The sequence below is a fragment of the Uncinocarpus reesii genome, genomic scaffold (genome assembly GCF_000003515.1).
Source record: "Uncinocarpus reesii 1704 scaffold_5 genomic scaffold, whole genome shotgun sequence".
NCBI lineage: Eukaryota > Fungi > Ascomycota > Eurotiomycetes > Onygenales > Onygenaceae > Uncinocarpus > Uncinocarpus reesii.
Window position 1 is genome coordinate 1,457,050 of NW_003052496.1, and position 24,882 is coordinate 1,481,931.

The 24,882-nt window shown below is 49.8% G+C and overlaps 10 protein-coding genes across 10 annotated transcripts in view; 3 read left to right on the forward strand and 7 right to left on the reverse strand.

Annotated features, from left to right (window-relative positions):
• UREG_07529 (Na/K-ATPase alpha 2 subunit) overlaps positions 1–1,854 on the reverse strand; it is a gene marked incomplete at both ends in the record, with an annotated part of 4,005 nt that extends 2,151 nt beyond the window's left edge. Inside the window, 4 exons of the mRNA XM_002582710.1 lie at positions 228–370; positions 425–855; positions 905–1,735; positions 1,804–1,854. Coding sequence (XP_002582756.1) covers positions 228–370; positions 425–855; positions 905–1,735; positions 1,804–1,854 — 1,456 coding nt within the window. The remainder of the gene's footprint in view (positions 1–227; positions 371–424; positions 856–904; positions 1,736–1,803) is intronic.
• Positions 1,855–2,692: 838 nt separating this feature from the next.
• On the reverse strand, positions 2,693–3,262 carry UREG_07530 (uncharacterized protein; the record flags this gene model as incomplete). The annotated part of the gene is made up of 1 exon (XM_002582711.1): positions 2,693–3,262. One exon carries the CDS (start codon positions 3,260–3,262, stop codon positions 2,693–2,695), a length of 570 nt encoding a protein of 189 aa, XP_002582757.1.
• A 2,124-nt stretch (positions 3,263–5,386) lies between these two features.
• UREG_07531 (uncharacterized protein) lies at positions 5,387–6,985 on the reverse strand (the record flags this gene model as incomplete). Its single annotated transcript, XM_002582712.1, has 3 exons — positions 5,387–6,009; positions 6,161–6,388; positions 6,448–6,985. The coding sequence occupies 3 exons, from the start codon at positions 6,983–6,985 to the stop codon at positions 5,387–5,389; spliced, it is 1,389 nt and encodes a 462-aa protein (XP_002582758.1).
• An 846-nt stretch (positions 6,986–7,831) lies between these two features.
• On the forward strand, positions 7,832–10,096 carry UREG_07532 (uncharacterized protein; the record flags this gene model as incomplete). The annotated part of the gene is made up of 3 exons (XM_002582713.1): positions 7,832–8,645; positions 8,706–9,054; positions 9,115–10,096. The coding sequence occupies 3 exons, from the start codon at positions 7,832–7,834 to the stop codon at positions 10,094–10,096; spliced, it is 2,145 nt and encodes a 714-aa protein (XP_002582759.1).
• A 539-nt stretch (positions 10,097–10,635) lies between these two features.
• Positions 10,636–11,988, reverse strand: UREG_07533 (uncharacterized protein; the record flags this gene model as incomplete). Its single annotated transcript, XM_002582714.1, has 4 exons — positions 10,636–10,877; positions 10,941–11,046; positions 11,097–11,633; positions 11,689–11,988. 4 exons carry the CDS (start codon positions 11,986–11,988, stop codon positions 10,636–10,638), a joined length of 1,185 nt encoding a protein of 394 aa, XP_002582760.1.
• A 1,081-nt stretch (positions 11,989–13,069) lies between these two features.
• On the forward strand, positions 13,070–14,366 carry UREG_07534 (uncharacterized protein; the record flags this gene model as incomplete). Its single annotated transcript, XM_002582715.1, has 6 exons — positions 13,070–13,083; positions 13,218–13,289; positions 13,498–13,532; positions 13,577–13,672; positions 13,729–14,207; positions 14,307–14,366. The coding sequence occupies 6 exons, from the start codon at positions 13,070–13,072 to the stop codon at positions 14,364–14,366; spliced, it is 756 nt and encodes a 251-aa protein (XP_002582761.1).
• Positions 14,367–14,943: 577 nt separating this feature from the next.
• Positions 14,944–15,533, reverse strand: UREG_07535 (uncharacterized protein; the record flags this gene model as incomplete). The annotated part of the gene is made up of 2 exons (XM_002582716.1): positions 14,944–15,204; positions 15,429–15,533. The coding sequence occupies 2 exons, from the start codon at positions 15,531–15,533 to the stop codon at positions 14,944–14,946; spliced, it is 366 nt and encodes a 121-aa protein (XP_002582762.1).
• Positions 15,534–15,972: 439 nt separating this feature from the next.
• UREG_07536 (uncharacterized protein) lies at positions 15,973–17,760 on the forward strand (the record flags this gene model as incomplete). The annotated part of the gene is made up of 1 exon (XM_002582717.1): positions 15,973–17,760. One exon carries the CDS (start codon positions 15,973–15,975, stop codon positions 17,758–17,760), a length of 1,788 nt encoding a protein of 595 aa, XP_002582763.1.
• Positions 17,761–18,333: 573 nt separating this feature from the next.
• On the reverse strand, positions 18,334–18,885 carry UREG_07537 (uncharacterized protein; the record flags this gene model as incomplete). The annotated part of the gene is made up of 2 exons (XM_002582718.1): positions 18,334–18,710; positions 18,804–18,885. The coding sequence occupies 2 exons, from the start codon at positions 18,883–18,885 to the stop codon at positions 18,334–18,336; spliced, it is 459 nt and encodes a 152-aa protein (XP_002582764.1).
• Positions 18,886–21,306: 2,421 nt separating this feature from the next.
• Positions 21,307–23,582, reverse strand: UREG_07538 (uncharacterized protein; the record flags this gene model as incomplete). Its single annotated transcript, XM_002582719.1, has 3 exons — positions 21,307–21,450; positions 21,554–22,539; positions 22,652–23,582. 3 exons carry the CDS (start codon positions 23,580–23,582, stop codon positions 21,307–21,309), a joined length of 2,061 nt encoding a protein of 686 aa, XP_002582765.1.
• Positions 23,583–24,882: the final 1,300 nt, after the last annotated feature.

Here is a 24,882-nt window from a genome sequence, read left to right on the forward strand (position 1 = left end):
CAACCAGTCAATTTTGTTCTGAAGTTTAAAAGTGCCAAGTTTTTATCGGAGCAGATAACGGTTGCATTTCCCATGGTTTCGCATGCGCGTAAGATCCATGACAAAGGTTGTTCTCTTTGACCATGCGAGCTGTCGCGAAAGCAAGGGCAAGAGTGACAGCCAGAGGAAGTCCCTCTATGATTTATGTTAGATAAAAGCAATCATAAGGGCGGGTGAATTCGGCCTACCTGGAATTGCCACGACGATCACAGTGATTGCGACGATCATGACTTCCATGAACTCCTTACCCTTGGCTGCTGGTGTACCGGTATTCTCAGGCAGGTGCACAAGGAATCGAATGAGAAGGATGAAGAACAAAAGAAGAGCGGCACTAAAATAGTGTTAACGTTCATATGCTTAGAAATAGCAGATATAATCCACTTACGCTGTGCCCAAACCGCCAATCCAGTCGGCCATTTTTCCTAGCTTCACTTGCAATGGAGTCGGATCGTTGGATGTCTGTAAGGAGAGCATAATCTTGCCATAGGTGGAATTGGGGCCGACACTGGTAACCAGGTAGGTTCCGACTCCTTCCAACACCTTACTTCCGGAAATGATAAAAGGATCTAACTTCTTGGTCGCAGTGCCGTCTTCCATTCGTTGCCAAACTTCGTGTCCACTGGTCTTCTTCATTTGATCGGATTCTCCAGTTGCGGAAGATTCGTCACACTTGACTCCATGTCCACTGACGAATACTCCATCGGCTGGAACAGCATCTCCCGGCTCTAGATGCAGAATGTCGCCGACTGTGATGTCAAAAACAGATATCATAACAGATTTTCCGGATCGGATCGCTTTAACTTCCCGGTCATTTTTCTACCTTACGATTAGGCAAGCTCATGGAGTAAACCGTAAGGAGACTTACTCGGCGGTTCAATTTCACAAATTGCCTTTCTTTCTGCCAATCGTTGGCAGCCGTAACGACGGTAACAATGATAATGGCTGCGCAAATAGCCACGCCTTCGATCCAATCAACTTTAGAACCCCCGCTAAATGTCTCGTATAGACCCAAGGATAACGAGACAACCGCGGCAATCGTTAACAGAATGATGATCTTGTCGTTGTATGCTCTCCATAATAAGACAAAGAAGCCGTCACTTTTCCGTTCCGGAAGTCTGTTTTGTTTGAAGACACGGACTCGATCCGTGAACTGCCCTTCTGCTGGTGAGCCGGTGTGACTTTCCGCTATTCCAGATGGAGTTCTCGTCTCGATTCCCTTTTTCAAATCCGGTCGGGTTGCCTCTTCGAAAGTGACGGTTCCTTCCAGTTGACTTTCGTCAAAGGACAAGCCTGCCGCCAAGTCCGTTCTGAGACCACGTTCTAAGCCTCGAAGCCCACCCAGCGCTCGAAAGGCAGCTAGAGACTTGGGGTTAAGCATCTTGTTGAGCTGACCGGGCGTAAACGCAAAGGGATTATTATCGACCTTAAAATCATTCTCGTTTCGCTGGTCGGGGTTTAACGCTTCTGATACTGGCACATCGTCATAGTGCACATTGTCCAGATCCTTATGCGCCATGGAGTCAGATCGAGACCTGAGGGTATCTACATTAGAATTAAATGAATTTGCCCGCGAACGGAGTGTCTCTCCATCCATCGAGATGGGGCTATGAGCGGTGAGAAAGCTGCCATTGCTGGAGAATGGTCTGTCAGGCGAGATATTATCCTGTTCTATTGTTGACGAGGACGAGCTCGCTTGCTTTATGCGCATATATCAGTATAAGACAGTTTCGTCTTCGATAACCTTTATGATAAGAAAGAACTCACTGAGGTATCAATGAAAATAGGAGGGGCGAGTAATCTGTTATTATTCGCCATAGGTGCAGATTCCGGATCTCTTCAAAAGAGACTCGCTTGAGAATCTGAAGAAGGCTGGCTCGGAGACGGAAATTCGTATTCTAAAAGGCAGAAAGGAAATATCATCTACAAATGCAAAGCATGGCTTATCAGGTCAAATAGTGAAAAAATGAAAACGGTATATGAAAGAAAGCTGAGTTGGTGTAACGAGGTCAAAGAGTATCGACCATCACTCAGAATGGAAAGCCAAGTATTATGTGATATCTCGTGTTGAAAGAGTAGCGGGTTTTTAGTGATTGTGAAAAGTCGAGGATCGGGGGTTGAAAACTGGTCGTTGATGTCGCCGATTAACCTGGATGTATATATGAATGCTCTGGCCTTGTCGGGTTATCCGCCAGCCCATCCTTGCCCAGAGTCTTGGTGGAGGCAATCATGTTCTCAGGTTCCATGGCATAATGTTGAGATTGAGGCAGTGCAGAGGATCCCTCCCGGGGTCGAGCTTAGCAAAACGCCACCCCTGGTCGAAAGTTTGTCGGAGTGACAGGCAAACGGACGGCGGGCATTCCCCCTTGTTTGGGAAATGAGTTCAGAGACGTATCATGTTCGCCATCACGAAGCCGCTGAGCCATAGCCGCTGGCATCGCAGGTCATCTCGCACCATCCTGGAGCGATGGAACTGGATGAAGTGTCGTCTGGAGGCCGGGATGGCGGTTGATTCTTCAGGCCGCTGATTGGTGCTGCCCGCCGGCCAATGGCAGCCCGGGGAATGATCCACCCAGCGCTTCCTTCCTGATCGGTAACCATCGGCAGATTACTCATCGCCCGTCGAGATGGAAGCAGCAGCCAAATCAGGTCGATGTCAGGATGCGCTGACTGGGATGCCATCACGACGCCGAGAGTCCAAGTCCACAAAGTCTAAAGCATCACTGGGACCGCTCGTGAAAATCCCGCACGCATCCTGTATGTATATGTCCTGGACATATGTACGAACAGCACATTTTCCATACTTCCCACGGTTGATCTCCAGGACTGTACATACATGACTACTACAAAGAACGAGCTCCTCCAACGCTGCAGCACCCTCGCTGCTTTGGATCATCTGTTTGACTATTCTTGGCACAAACTTATTTCCGACTTTTTTCTTCTGTGGAGAGAATTCTCCGTCCCGCGTCTCGATCCCCAGGCAAGGTTTCACCTGTCCTCCAAGAAGACTGACAAGAAAAACTCCGCCCAAATTGACCTCTGGCAACAGTCGCAGCCCAGTGTGCTCAGTGCTCCCTTTTCGTCTTGTGTGACGCAGACAACCGAGCCGTGAGCCTCCTAGCAGCTTGATTGAGTGAGCGATTTTCCCTTCCCACTTCGGCTGGATGGGAGAACCAGGAGGTCCGCTGGACCCGTCGAAATTGCTCGACTCCGCCCACCTTGGCATCTTGGAAAGTCTGATGGGGTATGGAAGCTGTTGTTGCAAGGAACCGCTCAAACGCAACAAATTGCGCTTCCCAGTCGAAGAGCCAGAGTATCAGATGCATCCCGAGTTTCTTTATGATGCGCTAGTAGATGCAGGTTTGTCCCTGCACGAGAAGACATGTCTGGGTGAACCCAAAGGTCGCTGTAGTCATGTTTCTGCCAAAATCATCAAGAGAGGAGGCTTCTTCGGCTGAGCATGCCATTTTCCCAATTGCCCACCTGCAAAATGTGTATTTTGGGGAGCCGATCCCCGTATTCGCAAACGCGCAGATACGGGAGCCAGCAGGCTCGTGGCGAACGTGGATATCCTGAGCCCTCTTCCTCAGTCTGACAGCTATCCTCCGGTCAGGCTCAGGCGAGAAGCTCTTCCAACATGACATTCGACAGCTTTCACCAAAAAAACCCATATTGACCAGGCGAAGTGCCGAGAATGACTAAGGTGGTCAGCCACAGGTAGTTTCTGCTGAGCCACAGGTTATGTCATTCCTACTGGAAATACACATCTGTCATTGGCTGGGGCGATCCGTTGCGCCACACCTTGTCAGCCGAGGATCTGGAGCTAAGCGCCATTCCAAGCGCCCCGGTGACGATCAAGTCTGCCTAGTGCGCAGCGAGAAAAGTCGGTCGTGAGAACAGCTGCAACGAGGCTCCTGTGCTGACCAAAAAGTTCACACGCACTCCCAACTAAGCCCTGGCGAGGTCGAAGTAGACCTGTTGTTTATGGGGGCTTAGCAACCCATCGTACCGGCAGATCCCACGTTGACACTCAACATGTTTGAAAGCGGGATAAAATGCTGTTTCGGCATGTGGCGAAACAGTTACAAACCGGCACCTCCAAGCTTCGATCGCTTATCAGATCGTTTTTATCAATCTCAGGGGTTGGCACTGCAACGAGAACAAAATTCTCTTCCTCGCCATCGAGCCTAGGCTATCAGGCTCTACATCTGATCCACTCTTGTCAAATGATGACTGGCATAGCCATGATCGCTCCGCCTGCCTGGATCAACCTCTTCCGTTGCCAGCGTCCAGGGGCGTATTGCATTTTCTGTGCTATATAAGCTTAAACCTACCTGGTACCAATGATATGTTCGCAACTTGATCGTTGTGGCTTCGAGTGCGTTATGTGTACCATGACGACGACCCATTGCGGCCGTCTTGTCAGATTCCAACCTCTAGATGGACCGGCCACCGTGGACTGCGCACTGATCTCGGCATGGCTGAATGTCGCGCACTTTCGATGCCCAGGAGGGCGCGGGCACAAATTACCAACTTCCTGCACTATTGAAACCGCCTTTTCTTTCTTCTCATTTCATAGCCGGGATTGACATCGTGCTCCCCAAGCGTAACAAAGAAAAATCCTGAAGAGATGCCCCTCGCACCGCTCTTTGACAGGAGATACAGTTTTTCGGATGCTCGGAACATGTCATAACTAGCTGCAGCTGTATGCATGTTGGGTTAACTAACCAACCAGCAGTACTCCAAACGGGCTTTGGAGAAGTAACTGCGTAGCTCAGAGCTAACAAATGCAGTTCTATGATTACTTTTCATACTTACTCCATCTATCAACAATCGGTGAAACTAGTCCCACCAAGGGCAAAAGCAGATCCATAACAGAAAGAGGTCCGCTGTATGTTATGGAATGAGAAATTCTTCTGCTCCGCGCAAGCCGAAGAACCGGGGCAGTGCTGTTTCAGGGGATGCGCAAATTTTCTGATTTCATTGCATGTCTGGGGGAAAATTTGACGGTCTTGTCCTTTTCTTTTTTTTTTTTATGGCCCGCAAACGCCGTCAAGCTCAAACTCCAAAACATGCCTCCAGAGGGTTTTCGAGATTTGGTTCATCACACCGGCTCGCATTTGGTCGAGTGTGACGCGAAAACGGGGCATCATCGGGCAGAAATGGTTCCATGCATCCTCATGAGGTTTATCGCACCACATCCAGTGCGTCTTGGAAGAGGAGGAACAAGGATAAGCAGGACAACACTGCCACACCAAGGCCAATCCCAGGCATGCCGATTGAGATCCATTTCGTCCCAACATTCTAACGAAGATCTTAGTGGAGTTGGGTAGCAGACTTTGATTACATATCAATACACTTCCTCTTGATCTCTAAACGGCCAGCCCTTGTGAAGTAACTCAATATCCTCCTGGTCACCCTCGGTCATCTTGATCAGTTCCTTCTTAAGTCCCTTGTCCCTTTCAACAGCGCTTTCATATTGCTGATTGCTAATCCAACCCTCCTCGTTCATTCCAATCTGATCCCGCCACCGATTCACAACAGCATTTAGACTAAACCAAATCTCCTCGTTCTTGTGGAATTCCTCTATTTCATCCGGTGAAAACTCAATAGGGCATTTGATACCCTTTGTGTCTGGAAGGAGAGGCCAGTATTCAGCCATTCTGACAAGAGCGCCCTTGAGAGTCATCAAATTTCCACTCCACTGACGACCAGCCCTGTCTACTAGATGCTTGCGCGGGTGGAGAAGAGGGTCATGTATAGCGCTCAGATGTGACCTATTGTGTACGCCGTTGAATATGCGGTAATAGTAAAAAAGCGTCTGCCGTCGGTAAAGCTCATCCGCTTCTGCTTTGTCCTCGCCAGTCAGCGAGTCATATTCGGGTGGTAACTTTGGTTCCTGAAGGTCAACTGGTTCATTGATATCTGGATTTTCGAATGCACGAGGATAACCAGCGGCAAGGAGGAGCGGTTCTATACTTGCGTGTTGCCAGTCAATAATGCAAGATATGGCACCGGTTTCAGGATGCACGAAGATGTTATTTGGATTAAGATCTAATAATCGAAATCGTGAGAAACAGCATTAGCAGAAGTAAGACGGGAGAAACAAGGCAGTTCCACCCACCAGGATGACGGAACGTTGGCTGGTTCCGCGGGTCTGAATTTTGTTTGGGCAGAAGGTATGGGATCATGGCAAGATACTTCTCCAAGAGAGTTATGTATTGATCGGGATGCTGCTTTCCAGGAAAAGGTCCATTGTGCGGAAAATCCAGCTCAAGTGGCTTCCCGTAGCTGCGCGTCCATACAAGCTCCTTTTCACCGACTGAATGAAGATAATCCGTTGGGTTGGTCCCTGGAAGAGATCAGCATTAGGCGGTAAAGAGACGAGGGATACCGAGAGGATATTCGTACACGGCCCCCGATGTAAGTCAAGTCCAGCTCTCCTTCCATACCAAAACATGTAATCAGCAGTAGGGCCAATGCAGAACCTTTTATGGGTATCATCTTGTATGTCACTTTCAAAGCTCTTAGAATAGAGAGGTGCCTGAAGGTGTGACGGCACATCAGATGCAAAGTAAATGCTACCGATTGCATTAAAAGAAAAGCCAAACAACTTTTTCTCGATTTCCACGACGCTTGAAGCTAATGTATGCCTTTCTCGCTTTGTCATGGTGAACCATTTGTCAATAATCGGAACACCGTGAGCTTTTTCCATAATGAGATATTCAACCCCAGCTGGATTATCGACAGAAGCAGAGTAACCATAAAGTTTTGGCACAGGCACTCCCTTCGAGTGCAGAAACTCTAACGTAGCTGCTTCACTGGCTGTTGCATAATGCTTGGGAACAGCAATGTGGTATGGTATTTTGGCAATAGCCTGGAAACCATCCTCCATGGAGAGGAGGAACACCCGATTGAATCCGCCTTCGGCAAGCTTTATGATATCCATTACTTTGCCATGACCAGGCTCGATGTGCCCTGCAGCAAGCTGCTTAAAAGCTTCAACGTTGAATCTCACATAGCGCTCGTTCCGCCGGAGCTCTTCGTTGAAAAGAAATCTGCCAGATGTGTAGGTAAAAAGATGCTCGTTTGTCCGGGAGCCTTTGTCAAAATCCAAGCCATCAGGATAACAGTGCAGCAAAACAGGACAGATAATACAGACTCATTGCACGGGAAAGGGTGATCGGGTACGCAACAGGCCGCTGAGCTTGCCAAAGTAATCGGGACAAACAGGCAGTGTTCCTTGCTGGCCACATTAGGAGTAAGCACTCCGTGCTGGAAGATGTTTTCCTCAAAGTTGCTCCCCCGTTCCCCAGGTCCTTCTTGATGCCCCTAAAGATGCAGTCCAACTGGCTGCCAAGGGATGAGTCAGCAGCTGTTTCTTTGTTTTCAGGGGCGAAAACACGCCTTCCCCTTTCCAGCCTAGCGGCTGCAAACCCTTCCCGCGCCATGCCCGATCGAGTCTAGGCTGCAAGCTCCCTTGAAAACAAAAATCGCCCGCCAGAATCGCTTGTGATGCTTCCTCCTGACTCTCCGCTCTGCCTGACCCGCCCGTCTGTTCGCTCTTTTCGCCGTCTTGTGTTCTTTATCCTCTCGCTCTTTGCCCTCGACTGTCCTTTTCCGTATTTGTTTCTTTGCTGGCGTCCCGGTGGTTAACAAACTGCATATCAATTCCGCCGAGTCCTTATCGCCAATAACACCGTCAAATCGTGACTTTTGACACCTCCGGTTTTTCATTCATTTCGGTTCCTAACAAAGTCGATTCGGTTCTCCGGTAATTGCGGTCCTTGCTGCCATGTCCCCTGGTAGTGCAAACAATTCGCGCTCGGTTCGGCGACAGGCGTCTTTCCTATCACGGGTCCGCCCGAAAACTGCGGGAGCAGAACAGGGTGTGACTCGACCTTTGGAGCCCTTCCACCCGGCCATATGGGCACCAAGCGGAGATGGGAGCTACAAGGAAACAGTGTCGCATTTCTATCACGAGCCCGCCATCCCTTCATGCGGTGATACCGAACTGCACAGGCCGCCGATTACCACGAACTCGGGCCCCCTTGTGTCGTCTAGCCCAATTATGGGAAGGCGACACCATAGTAAGAGCATTTCTTGTATTCGACATAGCGTGAGTGAGCTGCGAGCCGCGGTACGACGATTCTCTTTCACGATTCGCCACAAGTCACACAAGCATACCTTGGAGGTTCCGCAGGAAAGGGGCTCCCTAGAGCCGTACCTGGAAGGCCATTATCGAAAGGAGTCAAAACATGGCGGGCCTCGAGGCAATTGCATGCACCGCCAGTCGTTCAGCACGCTCCATCCTTTAAACAGATCCCAGTCCCATACTCTCGGCATTTCACCCCCAATCCCTGCGAACACCCCTGACTTACCTCTCTTCCCTGAAGAATTATCCGGAGGAGATGCAGCCCGTGCTGCTGCAGCCGCGCAAAATGAGATCATCCGGCTGGAACGCGTGACATCGGGAGCGGACACTCGAGGTTTTGAGATAATCCCGCGCCATGACACGAAACCGTCGCTCGATTCCGAAAGTGGGATCGAAATCAACATTCAGGATAGCATCTGTGGCTCGGAAGATGATCTGGACGTTGTCCGGAAAGGTGTGTTCCCTCCACCTATACCCTCTCTTTTTTGAACTGCCCATCTGACCTTCGTTACAGACCCAGTCGCATACTTGCCTACGGAGTTAATGTGCCATGTTTTATCCTTTTTGGATGCCGAGTCAGTCAAGAATGCGGAATTGGTCTCCCATGCTTGGAATTCCCAGGCTTCTTCCCGCCATGTGTGGAGAGAAGTCTTTCGGCACGAACACAGACACGGTTGTAGCACAGCGAGTTCTAAAGCCGGGAAAGCCCGGGCAATGGGCCTCGGGAAAGTACGACCGAACCAGGACTGGAAGAAAATGTATGCCGTCCGTCGGGCTTTGGAAAGTCGGTGGAAACAAGGGAAGGCTGCAGCTATTTACTTGCATGGCCACAAGGACAGCGTTTACTGCGTCCAGTTTGACGAGTACGTGGTTGATTACAGTCTATTACGAAAACCCCAACCCATCCACTAATTCCAAAACAGGAACAAAATCATCACAGGCTCTCGTGATAGGACGATTCGCGTATGGGACGCTCATTATCCCTGGCCTTGCCTGAAGGTTATCGGCGCCCTTCAAGATAGAACTGATAGCGCTCAAATTGGGCCATTGGCGATTAACCCACCACCGGATTCTCCCGGCAGCGCCCCATTTATCAGTATCTGTCCGCCGGCGAAATCTGCCAGTGAAGTAATGAAGGAGGACCCCCATGCCCAGGATTACCACCGTGCCTCAATTCTCTGCCTCCAGTTTGACGATGAAATAATGGTAACCGGCTCATCGGATTTCACCTGTATTGTGTGGGATATCAACAATGATTACAAGCCCATCCGTCGCCTGGACGGGCACCGTGCTGGTGTCCTTGACGTGTGCTTTGACGATAGATATATCATTTCCTGCTCCAAGGACACTACCATTTGTGTCTGGGATCGCCACACAGGAGAGCTCGTGAAGAAGCTTCTTGGACATCGCGGCCCCGTAAACGCCGTCCAACTACGAGGCGACCTGGTCGTCTCGGCCAGCGGCGATGGCGTTGCCAAACTCTGGAACATTACATCTGGTCTCTGCATTAAAGAATTCGCTAGCCGCGATCGAGGCCTTGCATGCGTGGAATTCAGCGAAGATGCGCGCACCATCCTGGCCGGCGGGAACGATCAGGTCATCTACCAATTCGACGCAAACACGGGCGAATTGGTCAACGAACTAAAGGGCCACACCGGCCTCGTCCGGTCCCTTCACATGGATAATGAACATGGCCGCGTTATCAGCGGTAGCTACGACATGAGCGTCAAGGTATTTGATGCTAAATCCGGAGAACTCTCTATCGACCTTCCTGGCTGGACCACGAGTTGGATGTTGAGTGCGAAATCCGATTATAGGAGAATCGTGGCGACCAGCCAGGATTCCCGCGCTGTTATTATGGATTTCGGGTATGGGTTGGATGGGATTGAATTATTGGAGGAATGAATAATGTTTGGCCATTGCGGGATAATTTTGCGAATTACCCTGTTTCGCTTTTTATACATATTTGGGCACAGTATTTTGCTTCTGTTCGTCTATAGACTGCCGTCCTTCTTGCTTATTTTTGCCCCTTGGTTATCTATGGATTGTGTTGCATTTTGATAGCGTGTGGAAGGGCTTGCACTATTGGGATAAATTTTCGAATGTTTGTGGCCTTGTTTCTGATGTGCTTGAATTTTGAAAGATTTCTTTGCTAGTTTTTGGTTGAGCAGCATTTTGATTTTAGTGTGAGATTCTTTTCGTTACTCATGGGATGGGCTGTTGGTCCTAGATCGGGCTTCTCGCTCTTTTCGGAGTGACTTTGATGGAGATGGAGTCTCTCAACTGCATTTAATTACTAGAACCTTTTTGTGTTTCGAGTTCCTTTCGATTTTCATATTTGCAAAATATCACTATCAATCTTTCATTTCTCACATCTTACAAATGTCGAAATCTTGCATAAGCCCCCAACCAAGCCCTTTGCTGTATGAGGTACCAGCATGTTTTCAGCGACCACTGCCATTATACAACAAAAGTCGCGTGCTGCCTGAATGTGGGTTGCGAATCACCGGGTTTCCAAGTTGCTTGAGACGATTGCAGATGGTGTTGCCGGGGATCCCCTCCAGACGCTGCAAATACGCCGCGACCCCTGCGGCGTGACCCGCAGCGAAAGATGTTCCTGACAATGTCACGGTCCCGCCGTTGTTGGAAATCGCCATGATATTTTGGCCCGGAGCATAGAGGGCGACTGTTCAAAATGGATTTCTGTTAGTGATCTCTTGACCGATGCGGCTTTTGGCGGAGTATTTACCGTTTTTTCCGTAGTTAGAGAATAGTGCGGGCCGGTCATCCATCGTGCTTGCTGCAATGGCACAGACGCCTTGGGCTGATGCTGGGGATTCGTTGCCTGAGTCAATCTGATATATGGTTAGCTGCATGAAATCGGCGTATTTCGGAGCGCGCTTACATTCGAGCCGCCTACTGCGGCAGATACGAACAGTCCGGCACGAACAGCAGCCTCGGCAGCCTGGTTAAGACCCCTTGAATAGCTCCCACCCAGTGACAAATTGATGAGGGTGCTGTTCAATGCCCCCCTGTCGTTAGCGTTCTGGATGCACCAGTAGATTCCGGCGATGATGGTACTAGTAGATCCGCTGCCGCTGGCGTTGAGAACTTTGACAGCGATTATCTCTGCCTTTTTGGCAACCCCGTGTCTTGTGCCTGCGATCAGTGAGGCTAAGAAAGTACCGTGGCCGTTTCCGTCGGTGTCCTCGCGATCAATCAAGTTGACGCCCCAAATGGCGCGGCCACCCAGTTCGGGGATCCTCACGTTGACGCCGGTGTCGACTAGGCAAACCGAGATGCCCTGTCCAGCCGATTCGTCGTAGACGTAACTAGTAGCACCAGGCTGTCTGTGCGAGATGCGGGCGAGATTCCATCCCGCGCCTTTTTGTTCAATTAGGCCGTGGGCCTTTGCGACTTTGTCATGCTCAATGTATTTCACCTAGTGATATTAATATACTTTGCTTTGATATTGGCAACACATGGAAGGGGCATACGGCTGGGTTAGTAGCAATCTCGCGAATTGTTGCTTCATCAAAAGTACCCGAATAGCCTCTAAAGCCCGTAAAATCAAAAGAGTGTTTAAGCACAGCTGTTGCGTCCCGCTTTCTTTTAGAGATACTGGAAACCTCTGTCTTGTGGGTATCAAACGCTGTTTGGGATAATCCATCCTTCATCACCACAATGTAGGAATCTGCAATAACATCCTCACTATTCCCGAGAGAAAGAATCTCCGCTGCATTTACAGCGGAGAGCAATGAGAGAGAAACCAATAACAATCTTTTAATAAGCCCCATGATGGAAATATGCTCTAAGGAGGTCTATGGATGTCTAGTCACCGTGAGACAATGGGCAGCGAGAATCAGCATTTATAATAGATGGAAGTATTCATTCCATCAGCTGATCATGGAGCACAGTTGATATGCATTGCAACGTTGCAACCCTCCGCATCGTATATTTCCTTGAGACTGCTTTTCGGCTCGGGAGGGGTTCATCGAGGTGCTAGGGTTCGGGGACAAAAGCCACGGATGGGCCGGCGGTAGGGATGCAGAAGATTGGAATATTGGCATCCCGACCTTGTTGTACGGGTTTAAAAGGTATTCGGCTTGACTGCAATGTTAAACCAACATTATTCAGGTTTGGATGCTCCGGCCATAGCCATAAAGAGTGGGCTGAAATGGAGCCGCGGCAAGGATCCAGGCCCTTCAGATATGTGTTGTACGAGTCGATTTGAGGCTGAACAACCTTGAGGTAGCAGGAGACAGGGCACAGGTTGCGCTGGGGCATCAACGGTCGTCGTAGCAGTCATCAGCTCTTCGTTGAGAAAGGCGCTCAGCACGCCGTTGTACGCGGCGCGAGGGGATTCATGGAGAAGAAGAACGGCCATGGACGATGCCTGACAGGGTAGCCGAGCATCTTTCGTCTATCGTGAGGTCAAAGAGCAACGGTTTGCGATGGTCGAATCCTTCGGCTGATTCTTTCACCTCAGTGGCTTGTCTTTCTGTTTGGTTCGATTGGGCGTTTGGTTTCTGTCATCCCGAAACCTCGAAAACTTTCCAGGAACCAAAAAAACAACACTTTCCATAGTTTGGCGGCTAGTTCCCCCCTCTCCTAATTGCTAATCAACAGAAACACGTCGATTTGTACCAGCTGCTCTCCTCAACACTGAAAGCACATCTAGCCTTGGTCCTTGGGCAACGCCGCACTGTTGTGAGCTGATCCCAGGCTTCAAAGCTGCATTTCTAGCCCCGCCATAAATCCAACGAGAGGCGACGAGGTTTGTGTCCGCATATCTCAAAAGCCCCAAGCCAACCACTTGCATATTGCACCCGGTAGCCACACCATTCCGCAGTTTTTTGAGGCCTAGGCGCGTCTAAGATGGGTGAATCCAGGTACGTACTCTGCATCAATTCCCTCTCCAGTGCCCTTGCGTACTCAGCAGGGTCGTTTCATGGCCGTTTGGCGGTTAGCAGAGAGGTGTATCAAAGTAGCAATGGGCTCTACTAACGCTTGCTTTTCCCATCAGACAAGAGTTGCTGGCCTGGTTGAACAACCTGCTGCAGCTAAATGTGACCAAAGTCGAGCAATGCGGCACCGGGTACGAGCTTCGTCAAACTCCCCTCCTCCTCTCACTCCCGTTACCTCTCTGTCCTACCCCTCATTAGAAGAGCTATGTGATATCTACAGCCGGTTCGGATGGATTGAAAGCACTTTCATGAGCAATAGCCACACTCGGCACCTACGATTCTATGCTTCACGTTGTAGGGTTGATTGCTGACTCTGGTCGTCTGGGATTGTCTTTCTAGGGCGGCATATTGCCAGATTTATGACTCGGTATTCAGTGAGTGACGCGTTACTCAATAAAGCATAATAAACCTGATACAGAGCTAACCAATGGGCTAGTGGATGTGCCAATGTCCAGAGTCAAGTTCAACGTCAACACTGAATACGCCTATATCCAGAATTTCAAGATCTTGCAGAGTGCGTCCACCCGTAATCCACCTTCTGGGTGTCTTTCCGTTAACGGCCCTTGCCAGACGTGTTCAACAAACATCAGATAGACCGCCCAGTTCCTGTTGAAGCGCTCATCAAATGCCGTATGCAGGATAACCTCGACTTTCTCCAGTTCACCAAGAGATTCTGGGACCAGAACTACCCGGGCGGCGATTACGACGCTGTGAGTCGACGAAAAGGCGCCGGCCCACCTCCGGCCTCCTCCACTTCATCCCGACCTGGAGCGACATCCGCTACTGGTGCTCGTCGAGGCGCAACCCCCACTACCGCTGGCACTCGCTCAAGAGTTGGCGGTGCTTCAGCGAACACGGCCGCATTGACGCAAGAAATCAACGCGCAGAAAGAAGCGATCGCCGGCTTGGAGAAGGAGCGAGATTTCTACTTTGCCAAACTCCGTGATATTGAGCTTTTGCTGCAGCAAGCCGTCGAAGCGGACCCTGAATTGGAAAAGGAGGAGGATTCTCTGGTGAAGCACATTCAGGCCATTCTGTATTCGACAGAGGTATGTGCACACGGTGATGTTCAGACCCCCGGTTCCTTACTATCCTCGGGGTACGGAGACGTTTTTTCAGGTGAACTAATGCATGCGGGCTCGATTTAGGACGGGTTTGAGATCCCAGCAGAAGCCGAGGCAGCTGGGGATGAGTTGGAGACTTTTTGAATAAAGGCGACGCCTACCCGTAGTTTCTGATACCTTGAAGTTTGGTTGGACTTCGAGCCCTCGTTTTTGCGAAAATACCACAGCATGTTAACTAGCTTCTTGTTGACCCTGTTTTGAACCCTATTATTTTGTCCCCTACCTTTACGCTCGACGCCCTCTCCTTGCCCCTTTTTGCTGCTCTTAAATTGTTGAAGAACTGCCGTGACAAGCATACGCTGTCTTGTACAAGCCCTTTCCTTGTCGATCCGGAGTACTGTGCTGCAGAGAGAACAGGACCATTATTGTTGCGTCCGATAGACGTTCGAAATGTATCTCGCTTAGTCAGCCACGGTCTTGATCGCGTTTTCACATCGTAATTGGTCCGTTGCCTTCAGCCAATCAGCAGCCGCAAACGCCCATAACGGTGCGGGCGCTAGTCCGATCAGGCCTAGGGCGGTTTAATTTACCGTATCAGCTGCAGGTACCGCCACACCAATAACCGCCACAACGCTAGCCGCAGCCAATCAGCGCGGCGATCGTGTTTAATTACGGGTCTTGGCGTTTAGCTGGTTGAAACCCCCTTGTTCCTCGTGCAACGTCAAAGGCACGTCGTCCGCTTTGTTGGCGCCTCTCTTCCTCCTCCTCCTCCTCTCTCCTCCATGATGCCAGCCCCGTCGTCAAAAGCTCGCCAGCGTTCGTCTGAGGGTCCGGTTCTACTCGCCCCCGAGAGTCGACTATGACGCTGCCGACAATCGTGCTGAGAGCCTCTTAAAGAGTGTGGGAACGTCGGTGATAGTGGGCGGATGGGTCGCTTGTGCTTCAACCACGCTTTTCGTCGCATGACCAGGGCGTCCGAGAGCTGTTGAGCAAGCCGTTTACCGTCCCATTCATTTCGCAGACTTCTCTTCGCATGATTCTCTTGGAATCCCACGTTCGTTTCAAATCGTCACATCGAAAAGTTTCAATTCCGTCGCGTTGGCTCCGACGCCGTCAACGATGACTTAGTATTCCGCTCCGCCATATCTGGTAGCTATGCCCCCTTCAAGGCAGACCGAGATATTGCTTGCTGGGCCATGTGCTGACGGCCAGTGGTGCTGCCACAGAATCTCCATTCGTCTCCCGCACTTTGTTTCTGCGGATAGACGTCCATTCCTTCGAACCATTTACGTCGTCGCGTAGCTCGACCATTTCGACAACACAATCCCTTCGCTTTTCATTTACCCGTCCAGCGATCCAACGTTTCGCGCGTCAAACGTTTCCCACTCTTTATCAAAACAAACATACTTGCACATGCCCTACGCGTTGCGCGTGCTTGAAGCATTCTTTTCCACCCCACCCCTTCGAGTTAGACTTCAGGTCTCTTCACTCTTTGACCCTCCAGTTGGTTCGATCGATCGTTTCGTTTTCAACCTCAATCATTCCCAAGGTGGGGTTCCACGCGGTTCCCTTTGGTCAGTTCTTTTGGCCCAAGAGGCTTGCCTTCTCTTTTTTATCGCCGTTGATTCGCGTAACCCACATGCAGCAAGGGTCTGCTCATCTAGTCACTCTTTTCTGATAAAATATTGGTCATATCTGGGAGGGACTTTGTCTCAAGCAAGTCTGGTAGAAACCAATATTCTCCATCACAATGGGCCACCATGGTCAGAGAAAACATAAAAAGAAACTTGAAACTTTGATTGCAGAAACAAAAAACAAGAATGCAGTAAGAGAAGGGATCCTTGTGCTTCCGGAAGCTGGGGAAGATCACACACCGCCGAGAAGCATCCATATTGATGCAGACGCACACCAAAACACAGGCCCGGACCTTCTGTTACACGTACACAGACACGTACAAAGCTTCAATGTGCGACAGGTTCAGACTGCATCCAAAGCTGTGGTTGTCAAGACTGTTATCCATGTTGTCCATGAAAATGGCTCAACCGTTGGGACATTTACAGTCGAAACTTTGCCAGCAACAGTATCAAACTCTGAGATTGGGATTGTCACCATTCCAGCAGAGTCAGATTCACCGATTACTGTCTCTGCCCTTCCAAGTGCAACATCAGCGTCTCACACTGCCTCAGTTAGTATCCCAGCAACTGAATCGCCCTCTTTAAGTGAACCTGTCACGCTCCCTAGTGCGTCTGAAACTGCTCCTAGCATTCCGGTTTCACAATCACCACCACCTGCGGCATCCGACCACCAAACATCAGGGATCATTACATCTCCCGCCGATGTTATCTTAATCCCATCGGTGACCCCGGAAACGCCTGTTGTCACATTGCTGACGCCCTCGTCTCTCAACCTCTACCCGGTTATCCCTACATCCGCCAGCGAAACTTCAATTATCCCACCTATTTCCAGTAGCGATATAGTCTCTCTGGTTACCTCCATAGTCCCGTCAATTGCCTCTTCGATTCCTCCCTCTATTTCCACGTCTTCCTCCCCCTTGGTTTCTACACCAAGTTCTATTCTACTTTCTACCGCGACTACAACATCCTCCTCGACGACATCTTCTACTTCAACCTCCACTTCTTCAGTGAAATCTTCCGTAACTTCCTCGACTTCCACTACACTCTTCTTTGGAGGAGGCGGGGGTGCTCCAACTGAAAATAGCGGACCCGCTCCCACTAATTTATTTGATAACCAGGGCCAAACTTCCAAAACCGATGGCCTCTCTCCACCGCGAGTCATTGGAGCTGTTGTTGGCTCAGTTTCCGGTTTTGTTTTGATTCTATTGATCATCTTGTTTACAATCCGTTCTCGAAAACGAAAGTCCTCGCAAACCCGTGCACTCTCCGAAGGTGCAGGTTCTACAATGCCAGCGGAGTACCCTCCACGTCCTGGTTTCAGTTCAAGCGCTCGCTCAAGTGCCATTATTGCCAACTTCTTTGCGCCTGCCCGAGCTCTTAGCCGATGGAGAGACTCTGATCAGTCGCTTCGCACTGAAGAATTCGTACCGGCTCAACGCGGCTTTGAAAAGCTTGGGGGTAGGAAACTAAAATCTGTGTTAGAAACTGGTGGTGACGGTTATGATAACGAGTTCGGAGTTAGCGAAAAAGTGTATGAATCCGGCGCATTGACAAAAGATATAGGAGTCGGCGTTGCGTCTGCTTCGTACGATCCACCACTCAACAAGGAAATCGGACAGTCCCGAACTATTCCCTCCCCGCCGCTTGGCCGTCCTGCGTCCCAGGAAAGTGACTCTTCTGAGAAGGTTTTGTTCCGCCCATCCCCTGCGAGAGCGATCACCACCGAAAGCTCCGTCTCTGGTACCGACGTGCCTACTACTGCTAGAACTGGGATGATGACGCGGATGATGTCCCCCCAACCACCGCCACGCTCGTCGATGAGAGCTTTCTCAGGTGATGCCATTGGGAGGAGTCATGCGAGCGCGGATGGCAGCTGTACTAGTCGCTTCACGGAGGGAATTTAAACCAGCTATGTGCTCAACGGAGTTGGCTTTGCAGGCTGTTGTGCATGTTTATTGCCGGTAAAGATTCGTGAATCATGCTCCCATTTACCTTGTCGGAGTTGGTTTGCAGTGTCAAAGTACAGGGTCCCGTGAGAAATTCTTTTTTGTTAGTGCAGTACATTATTCTTTCTGCGTTTGTTACCTTGCCTCATGCCATTCGAGTGCTGATTTAACGGGGAAAAAAAAGAAAAGAGGAAATACTTTGTTCTAGTTTCGGCAAATGCCCAAATGTTTGAGTATAACATAGCAGACTTGATATGGAAAAGAAGAAGTGCCCATGCACCTTCAGGCTTTTCAATTTAGTTGTCTCTAGTTAACCGATATCAATGAGTTAACTAAGCGAATTAAATTTCAGAATATCCCCTATCCACATGTTCCCCCAGTCGCTTCGTCCCCTAAATCGTTTCTTGCCCAATGTCCAATCTCGATATTGTCTCCAAGTGAACATCATCGAATTCCTGAAAGAAACTCCTGTCAGACAACGCCCCACATCCTTGGGAAATCAGCGTCAACTTACCCCCAGGAAGAGTAGCCTTAGTTGTTCATCTTGCGCAATTGTTTACGAAGGGCTCTAGCTTTAGCTCGAGAATCTTTGATAGTCAAACGTAAAGTCCTTTCAATATCTACCATAAGCGGCACCCAGCTTTTGAGGAGGCAGACGGCCTCGTCGCGAATACGCAGGGCGGTGCTATCGGCTTGCTCAATCGGGCTCTTGATAAGATTCATCATCAACACATGGACCCTAGTTTCCTTCAGAATGGTAGGGTCGATTTCTTCAAACGGCTTGAGGGCGCTCAGTTTGCGCAGAAGGCGAGAAATAGATTCCAATTTCTGCCGGGTAACAAAAGTGTACGGCGGAAAGGCTTGGATGCGGGAGCAGAGAGCGGTAACTATGTGCCCAAATTTTGCCCCTTGGAGGTTAGCGCTTTGAAGAACTTTTTGAGAGTTTGCTGATGCGTTTTTTCGAGGGGTGGTTTTTCACGATGCAAAAGGGGGTTTCGTACCGGTAGCCTTGACGGCCGCTTTGGGATCCGCGGGCTTCTGGCCAGCGGTCGGATTGGCGGTTGTAACTGGAGCTTGAGCCATGGCTATAATGCTTGTCAGTGCCTGGTATGCTAAGTTTCTTCCGTCTGATAGAACTGCTTGTCTCTAGAGATTGAGGTGGTCAGTGGAGGGTTGTTAATGGGACGGAAGGGGGTTGATGAACTGTTGTTTGAGACGGAAAGAGAGAAAGAGGATCTCTATCAAGTGATTTTAAAATCATTCGATGTTTTATCACTTCAAGGAGAAGAACCCGGAAGATTGTTCTTTTCTTCACTTGCCGGTGATGTGTTCCCCATGCCAGATAGTGTTCGTTCAAGTGATGCGCTTCAAGACCTAAAAGGTAGGGCAGTGGCGGCGGCTCCCTGGGATAGAATCATCCTTCTCGATCTGTTCCTTTCAGGTTGGGAACTATCCAAGAGGTTAATCTGAGGATTATCAGTTAAGTTTGTTATTGAATGTCTGTTCACATGGATGAGGACCAGTGAAGTTTAGACGACAAGGGAGTTTGTCTGACAAACTCAAGAGGCTCAATAGATGGGAATCTCAGAAAGCTGAGGGCACAGGCCGTCTATCCTCTCGAGACACTATCGCGCATCCTCAATCCAGGGATACCCGAACGAGCCCCTTGGAAGAGTGACGGCAGACTTTATGCCCAATGACCGCTCAGCTTTAGGGAGACGAAGGACTGAGCCGGGGCGATGCCTCAAGCCAGCCACTTGGGAATATTGATGCTTGCTGGATCCTCGCAGCGTTATCAGCGGCAGGAGTCATGGGTATATATCTCGTCTCGTGTTTGTCGTCCAGATAAGCAAACGAGCGGCACGGCTTGTTAAATGCAAATATTATAATCATGCCTCCACCATGATGGCTCGGCTCAACGATCAGTCAACGCGTTTAGTGGAGGCCATCAGTTGGCTGGGTGGTTTCCAGAGCCACCCATTGCGATGGCAGCGAATTGAGCTTCAGGAATGGGAGCCTCCCGATAACGAGCATGTTGAATATCTATCTGATAGTCGCGATTTTGTGGTAGTAGAGCCCATAGTGGTTGTCGACGTTCCAGCAGTTCTCTGCATCAAACAGAGTCCATTGAGAAACAACACGGTCATGTGATAAACCCCGATCGAGAGGGAAGAGACAGCAAAAGGACGCTTCAGAATTCTCCTGTCAACCGAATTCGCATTGGAGATGAGGTTTCAGGGATTCAATGTCCATTCGAAGGGCGAGATATAAGGAATCTCTAATGCAGATTTGCTACATTGGTTACTTCGCCACAAACGAAGCGGCAGAAATGGGACACTGGATGCAAAATGATACCACGAAATTGAATAAAGAATCCATTGACACATAGCTTATAACTATCTGACAGATACACGACAGACCCCAGCACCAGAGTGAGCAACGAGAAAACAAGGCCCAATCAAGTCCCAGTCAAGCAGTCAAAACACCCTCCTCGAAACCCCCAGCCTAGCCGTTCAACAGAACCCAACGACGGCGCCTTGGACAATTTATGGCGGATGATGAGAGGACGTCGAGACAGGATGGCGAATGCGTTATTCAGTTGTCGGCCGCGTTTTTCTTTTCGCATTACTCTGTCAGAAGAGCTCGAGCTCAAATGGATGGTTTATTTCTGTAACACGGGGGGATTGGTTAGTTCCCTTAGTCTTTTGGGCCATTGGAGCATGGATGACCCATGGGTTTGGAGGAAACATACGCCGCAGGCAGTGCAGTTGCAGCTCTGGCTGCTGCAGGAGCAGTTGTTGGGGCCATTGCAGCCGCAAGAGTTGGATCCGCATCCGCAACCCATCTTGGATGAATGTATGTGGATGTTAAAAACGGTTTGAGTTGAGCAAGATTTATAGATAGAGTCTTTTGTTCAGTCGCAATGGTTTGCTTTTCGCTTGTTTAGATCCATTGAAGGGCGAAGAGGCAAAGGGCTTTATATACACCTTGCTCGCTGCGGCCTTTTTGCGCTGTACTTGCCTACGTCATAATTCATCATCTAGTTACGCCGGCCATCGACAATTGCGGAGAAATGAAGGTTGCTTGCTGCAACATTTATCGGGGAACAGAAATCTTGAATTTGCTGGGCTAGCCTCCCGGACTCCGCAGGACCCAATGCGCCACTGACCAAGGCCTCTAGAATAAGGATATGCTTCGAGGCAAAACAATCGCCGGCAACTCCACTTCCCTCCACACAGGGATGCAGATGCAAGCACAAAAGACGCATAGAAAAACCGTCAGGGGAGCACGAGAAAGCTGCCCCATGGAAAAGAAGTGAAAACGCACAAATCCCGCTGATTCCCTGCTTGATACGCGTCAAGACAACAAACAACCAGTTGGTTACCCAAATTCAACCGAGTGGCAGCATGTATGCATTCCGGCCAATTCCGCACCGACACCCATGATGCAACGTAATTTCATGAGAAAAAGAGAAAATATACGAGAAGGAGGAGTATGAACACATCAGCGCCTACCACCTGACCGGACAATTCCATCTACAACTGGCTTGCCGAGTTTCTTCCTGCAATCAGGGCAGTACCATTTGGCAGTACGACTTGGGACCTCTGTTAGCCCAACGCATTCTAGGTGGAACCATTCCTTGTCACACTGCATAACGATATTAGCTTCCAGATTCGTACATATATATACATCAATAGCCAAAGAGACTCACATCAATATTCTCGCAACAAATCATGGTCCCGAAGCTTACGTCCCCGCAGAGACAATATCTCGGCTCATTCGGATCAATTTCCTCAACCACTCCATCCTCATCGATACGATAATCGTCTCGCGGTTGAGAGTCTTTAAGATTAAGGTCCTTCTTTCTCTTGGCCGGTTTTGCCTTGCGTCGGCCTACGCTAACAGCCGATCCCCCGTCTTGGCCGGCCGTCACGGGTCCCGGCGCGGGACGCTTGCTTCGTCGGCTTGCTGCTGTTGGTGCGGCGGTTAGTGCCATCGCTGCCGCTTCGGTCGCCATCGCTTTGCCTGGGGTCATGCTTTTGCGCTGACGGGTTTCACGGTTTCCGGCTTCGGTAGATCCCGCTGTTGCAGATCGCTGTCGATTCGCTTTTAACCCCGCCGGTGGCGTAAACGTTGGCTGGGCCTTGGAAGAGCCTGAAGCTCGACGCCCGCTTCGAGTGACTGGACGGTCAGGCTCAACAGAGGAAGTAGCCGAAATTCCTTTGACTGAACCCAGTGCTCCCAGAGAAAGTGCGATTTTCGTAGGTGTAATTTCAGGTACGGAGGATTCGTTCGAATCTGGTGCAGGTTTTGTGAGCCTAAGTTTTTTGATATTGGTTTTTTCGGACGGAACTTCAGATGGCGAGGGCTCCGCATCCTCCCCCGCATCTTGTGTTGTGGTGTCCTCGAATTTCCTCTTTTTAGAGGTGGCTTTTGGTTTTGCCCTAGGGTTTAGCTGCGATCCCGTTAGTAATGGACGGATCATCCAAAGGTCCAGTGTGAACATTATCAACAAGGCTCTGATCACCGGAGCCAGAGAACAAGGATTTAAAAGTCGACCCGATATCACCGAGTCCGCTTCGCTGCCCAATTCCCGCTTCCGCTCTGCTTGTGCTGCTTGGTTCTCGTGGCTTGGGTGTCGCGTTTCAGCTTCTTCGGCCTCGTTCATTTTCATACCTCGATTACTCAGTTTAGTCTCTTCCACCCCAAGGCAATCCCGCATTGCCCTGCACCTCACTTTTGCGAGTGAGTTTGCCCGGGAATATAAGTGTTCATGACATCGTCGCAATCGATGAATTCAGCACCCTGTTCGCTCGGCGCTTTCTTTGCTGCTCGATAATTATCCCACCCCTCGACCCAAGTTCCGATAGTTCGCGATAAATCATCACTTCGCTTGGTTGCCAAAAATTGTTCTTCTTCATCTTTTTTCGAAGAGTGGCCATTTCCCAATCTGTCAAGCGTAACCAGGGACGGAATTCGCCGCCAAGTTTTGCATCGGGAGGAGGCGCCGTTAGAGCTGCTAGAGCTCTACTTGTAGAACGCTCCCCGGAAATATCTTGAACTTGTTTTCGATCTGCTGCTTGGGGTGCTCCGGCTATTTTTCTGCTCTTTTTCGGCCTAGCAGCCGCTTTTAACCCGTCCTCTGTGCCCAGCCTTGTCGGAGTTTCGCCATCAGATCCTTCCACGCTAGCTTCCACTTGAGTAGAATCAAACGTTGCGGTACGCCCGTTCCTGGCTCCTCTCTGGGTACGTGATTTTTGCCGTGAACCGTCAAGACGAAGCGTAATGCGCGTAGGCAGCTCCGCCTTTTCAGTTTTACACCCCGCTGCCAACTCCTTGGTTTCCGGAAGATCTATGGCAAGCTCACGCGCAGTGCTGACCGCCAGCGCCACAAGTTTTGACTTTATACTCGCTAAACGGTCGAAATGGCGGTCCACAACATCGTAGAGGCGGGACGCTTCCGCAAACGAGGCTTCGCGCGCGTTGATCGCTCTCCTCAACTGTTCGGAGATTTGGGTGCGTAGGGCTTGCGGGTCTGGGCGCGATTCCGGAGCTAGGTCGGGCAGCTGTCCGTACACTCTTGTAAGCTCATGAACAGCATTGGCGGCGTTCAGGTACTTTTTATCCAAGTCGCGAATGAGGGTCAAGGAACGGACTAGGTCGGAGGGGAGGTATTCAGTGTAGTCGATAAAATCGGTAATGGTAGCTTGCGCGTCGGGATCTGAGGGGCCTTCCAGGAACAGGTCGCTCGGACCGCGTGGTCCTAAATCCGTCGCCATGCTCGTACAGCAATGGACGAGCAACAACGATCAACTCAAGGCTGCGCGGGAGGTGACCAGCTCAACAGCTCAAGCCAGGCACTGGGATGCGAATGTCGCCGACCATTATCCAAAGTGGTAGCGCATTGTTTCAGCCATTGAGCGAGAGATCAGGTATCCTTGCAGAGAGAAGAATAATCAATGCCGCAGCAACTGGGCGCTGAACAAAGATCTGAGGTCAACGCATCGTCGCGACGGGTTTGGATTGTCGTTGGGAGACAACAGTTGCCACCGGAAAAGGACGCGCGCGCTGATTGGTTAATCGGATAAGGGATGTTCCGTGTGATTATGTAATATTGAATAGTCTACCCCTTTTTGGGGCTGTTTATCTTGATTTTCGAAGGAGTAAATATACCATTTTATTAGCATTAGTTGAAGGAGTAATACTAGAAGCACTAGCATATGGAATGCAGTATGTGTTGTAAGTACCCGCTACTTTCTTCAAAAATACCTATTAACCTGTGCGGTAGATCTATGAACTTATGGCTTTTTGATAGCCCAAGTGCAGACGGGAGTTATTCCCCAGAACATCATTTATCCCAAACGATAGCCCATTTGGTCCTTTTTCGAAAGATTTCTCAGGAAACCCTCCAAATTGGACAGCTCCTTTGACTCGGACGGTGCAGCTCTCCTCTTACTGTGTGGTATTTGAAGGGGTTCCTTCTCTACGAGGCTTCTCCTTGGACGGTTTTATTGGGAAATAGACGCCTTTCTAGTGAAGAAAGGAGAGACTTTATTCACTTCCTGTAACCCACGCTCGTTCTTAGGTCAGAAGAGCAGAAGTCCACCCACTTGTCGCTCGAAGAGCCATGGATGAATCAAGAGTATTCCAGGCAACAAGAATGATAAGCGAGTAGGATGGTTCAAAAAGATGCCCTGAAGACAATCGAGGATGTGGTTTTAATAAACATGACATTGAAGATTCCAGCAACTGCAACAAGGCTGAGCCGCTGAAATCACTAATACTGAAATGGGTGGCTCCTTTCGACCTAGAATGTTTTGCCTATACCCGAATCTAATGGCTAGCATTTCAAACACATGCTATGGACTACTGTTCCACTGCACCTACGCTGCGTAGGATGCTGGATCTATGGCCAGGGTTGGAATAGTTTAGCCAACAAAGACAATAATTCAATTTGTAAAAGGCCTCGTTTCCCTGTGCATGTTTATCAGTTGAAATTGCTACACAACTCCCTCTCCTCCAGCAGCAGAGCCCAATATATGCCGTTAATGATGCTAATGGCAGTTAGATCCTGTATCC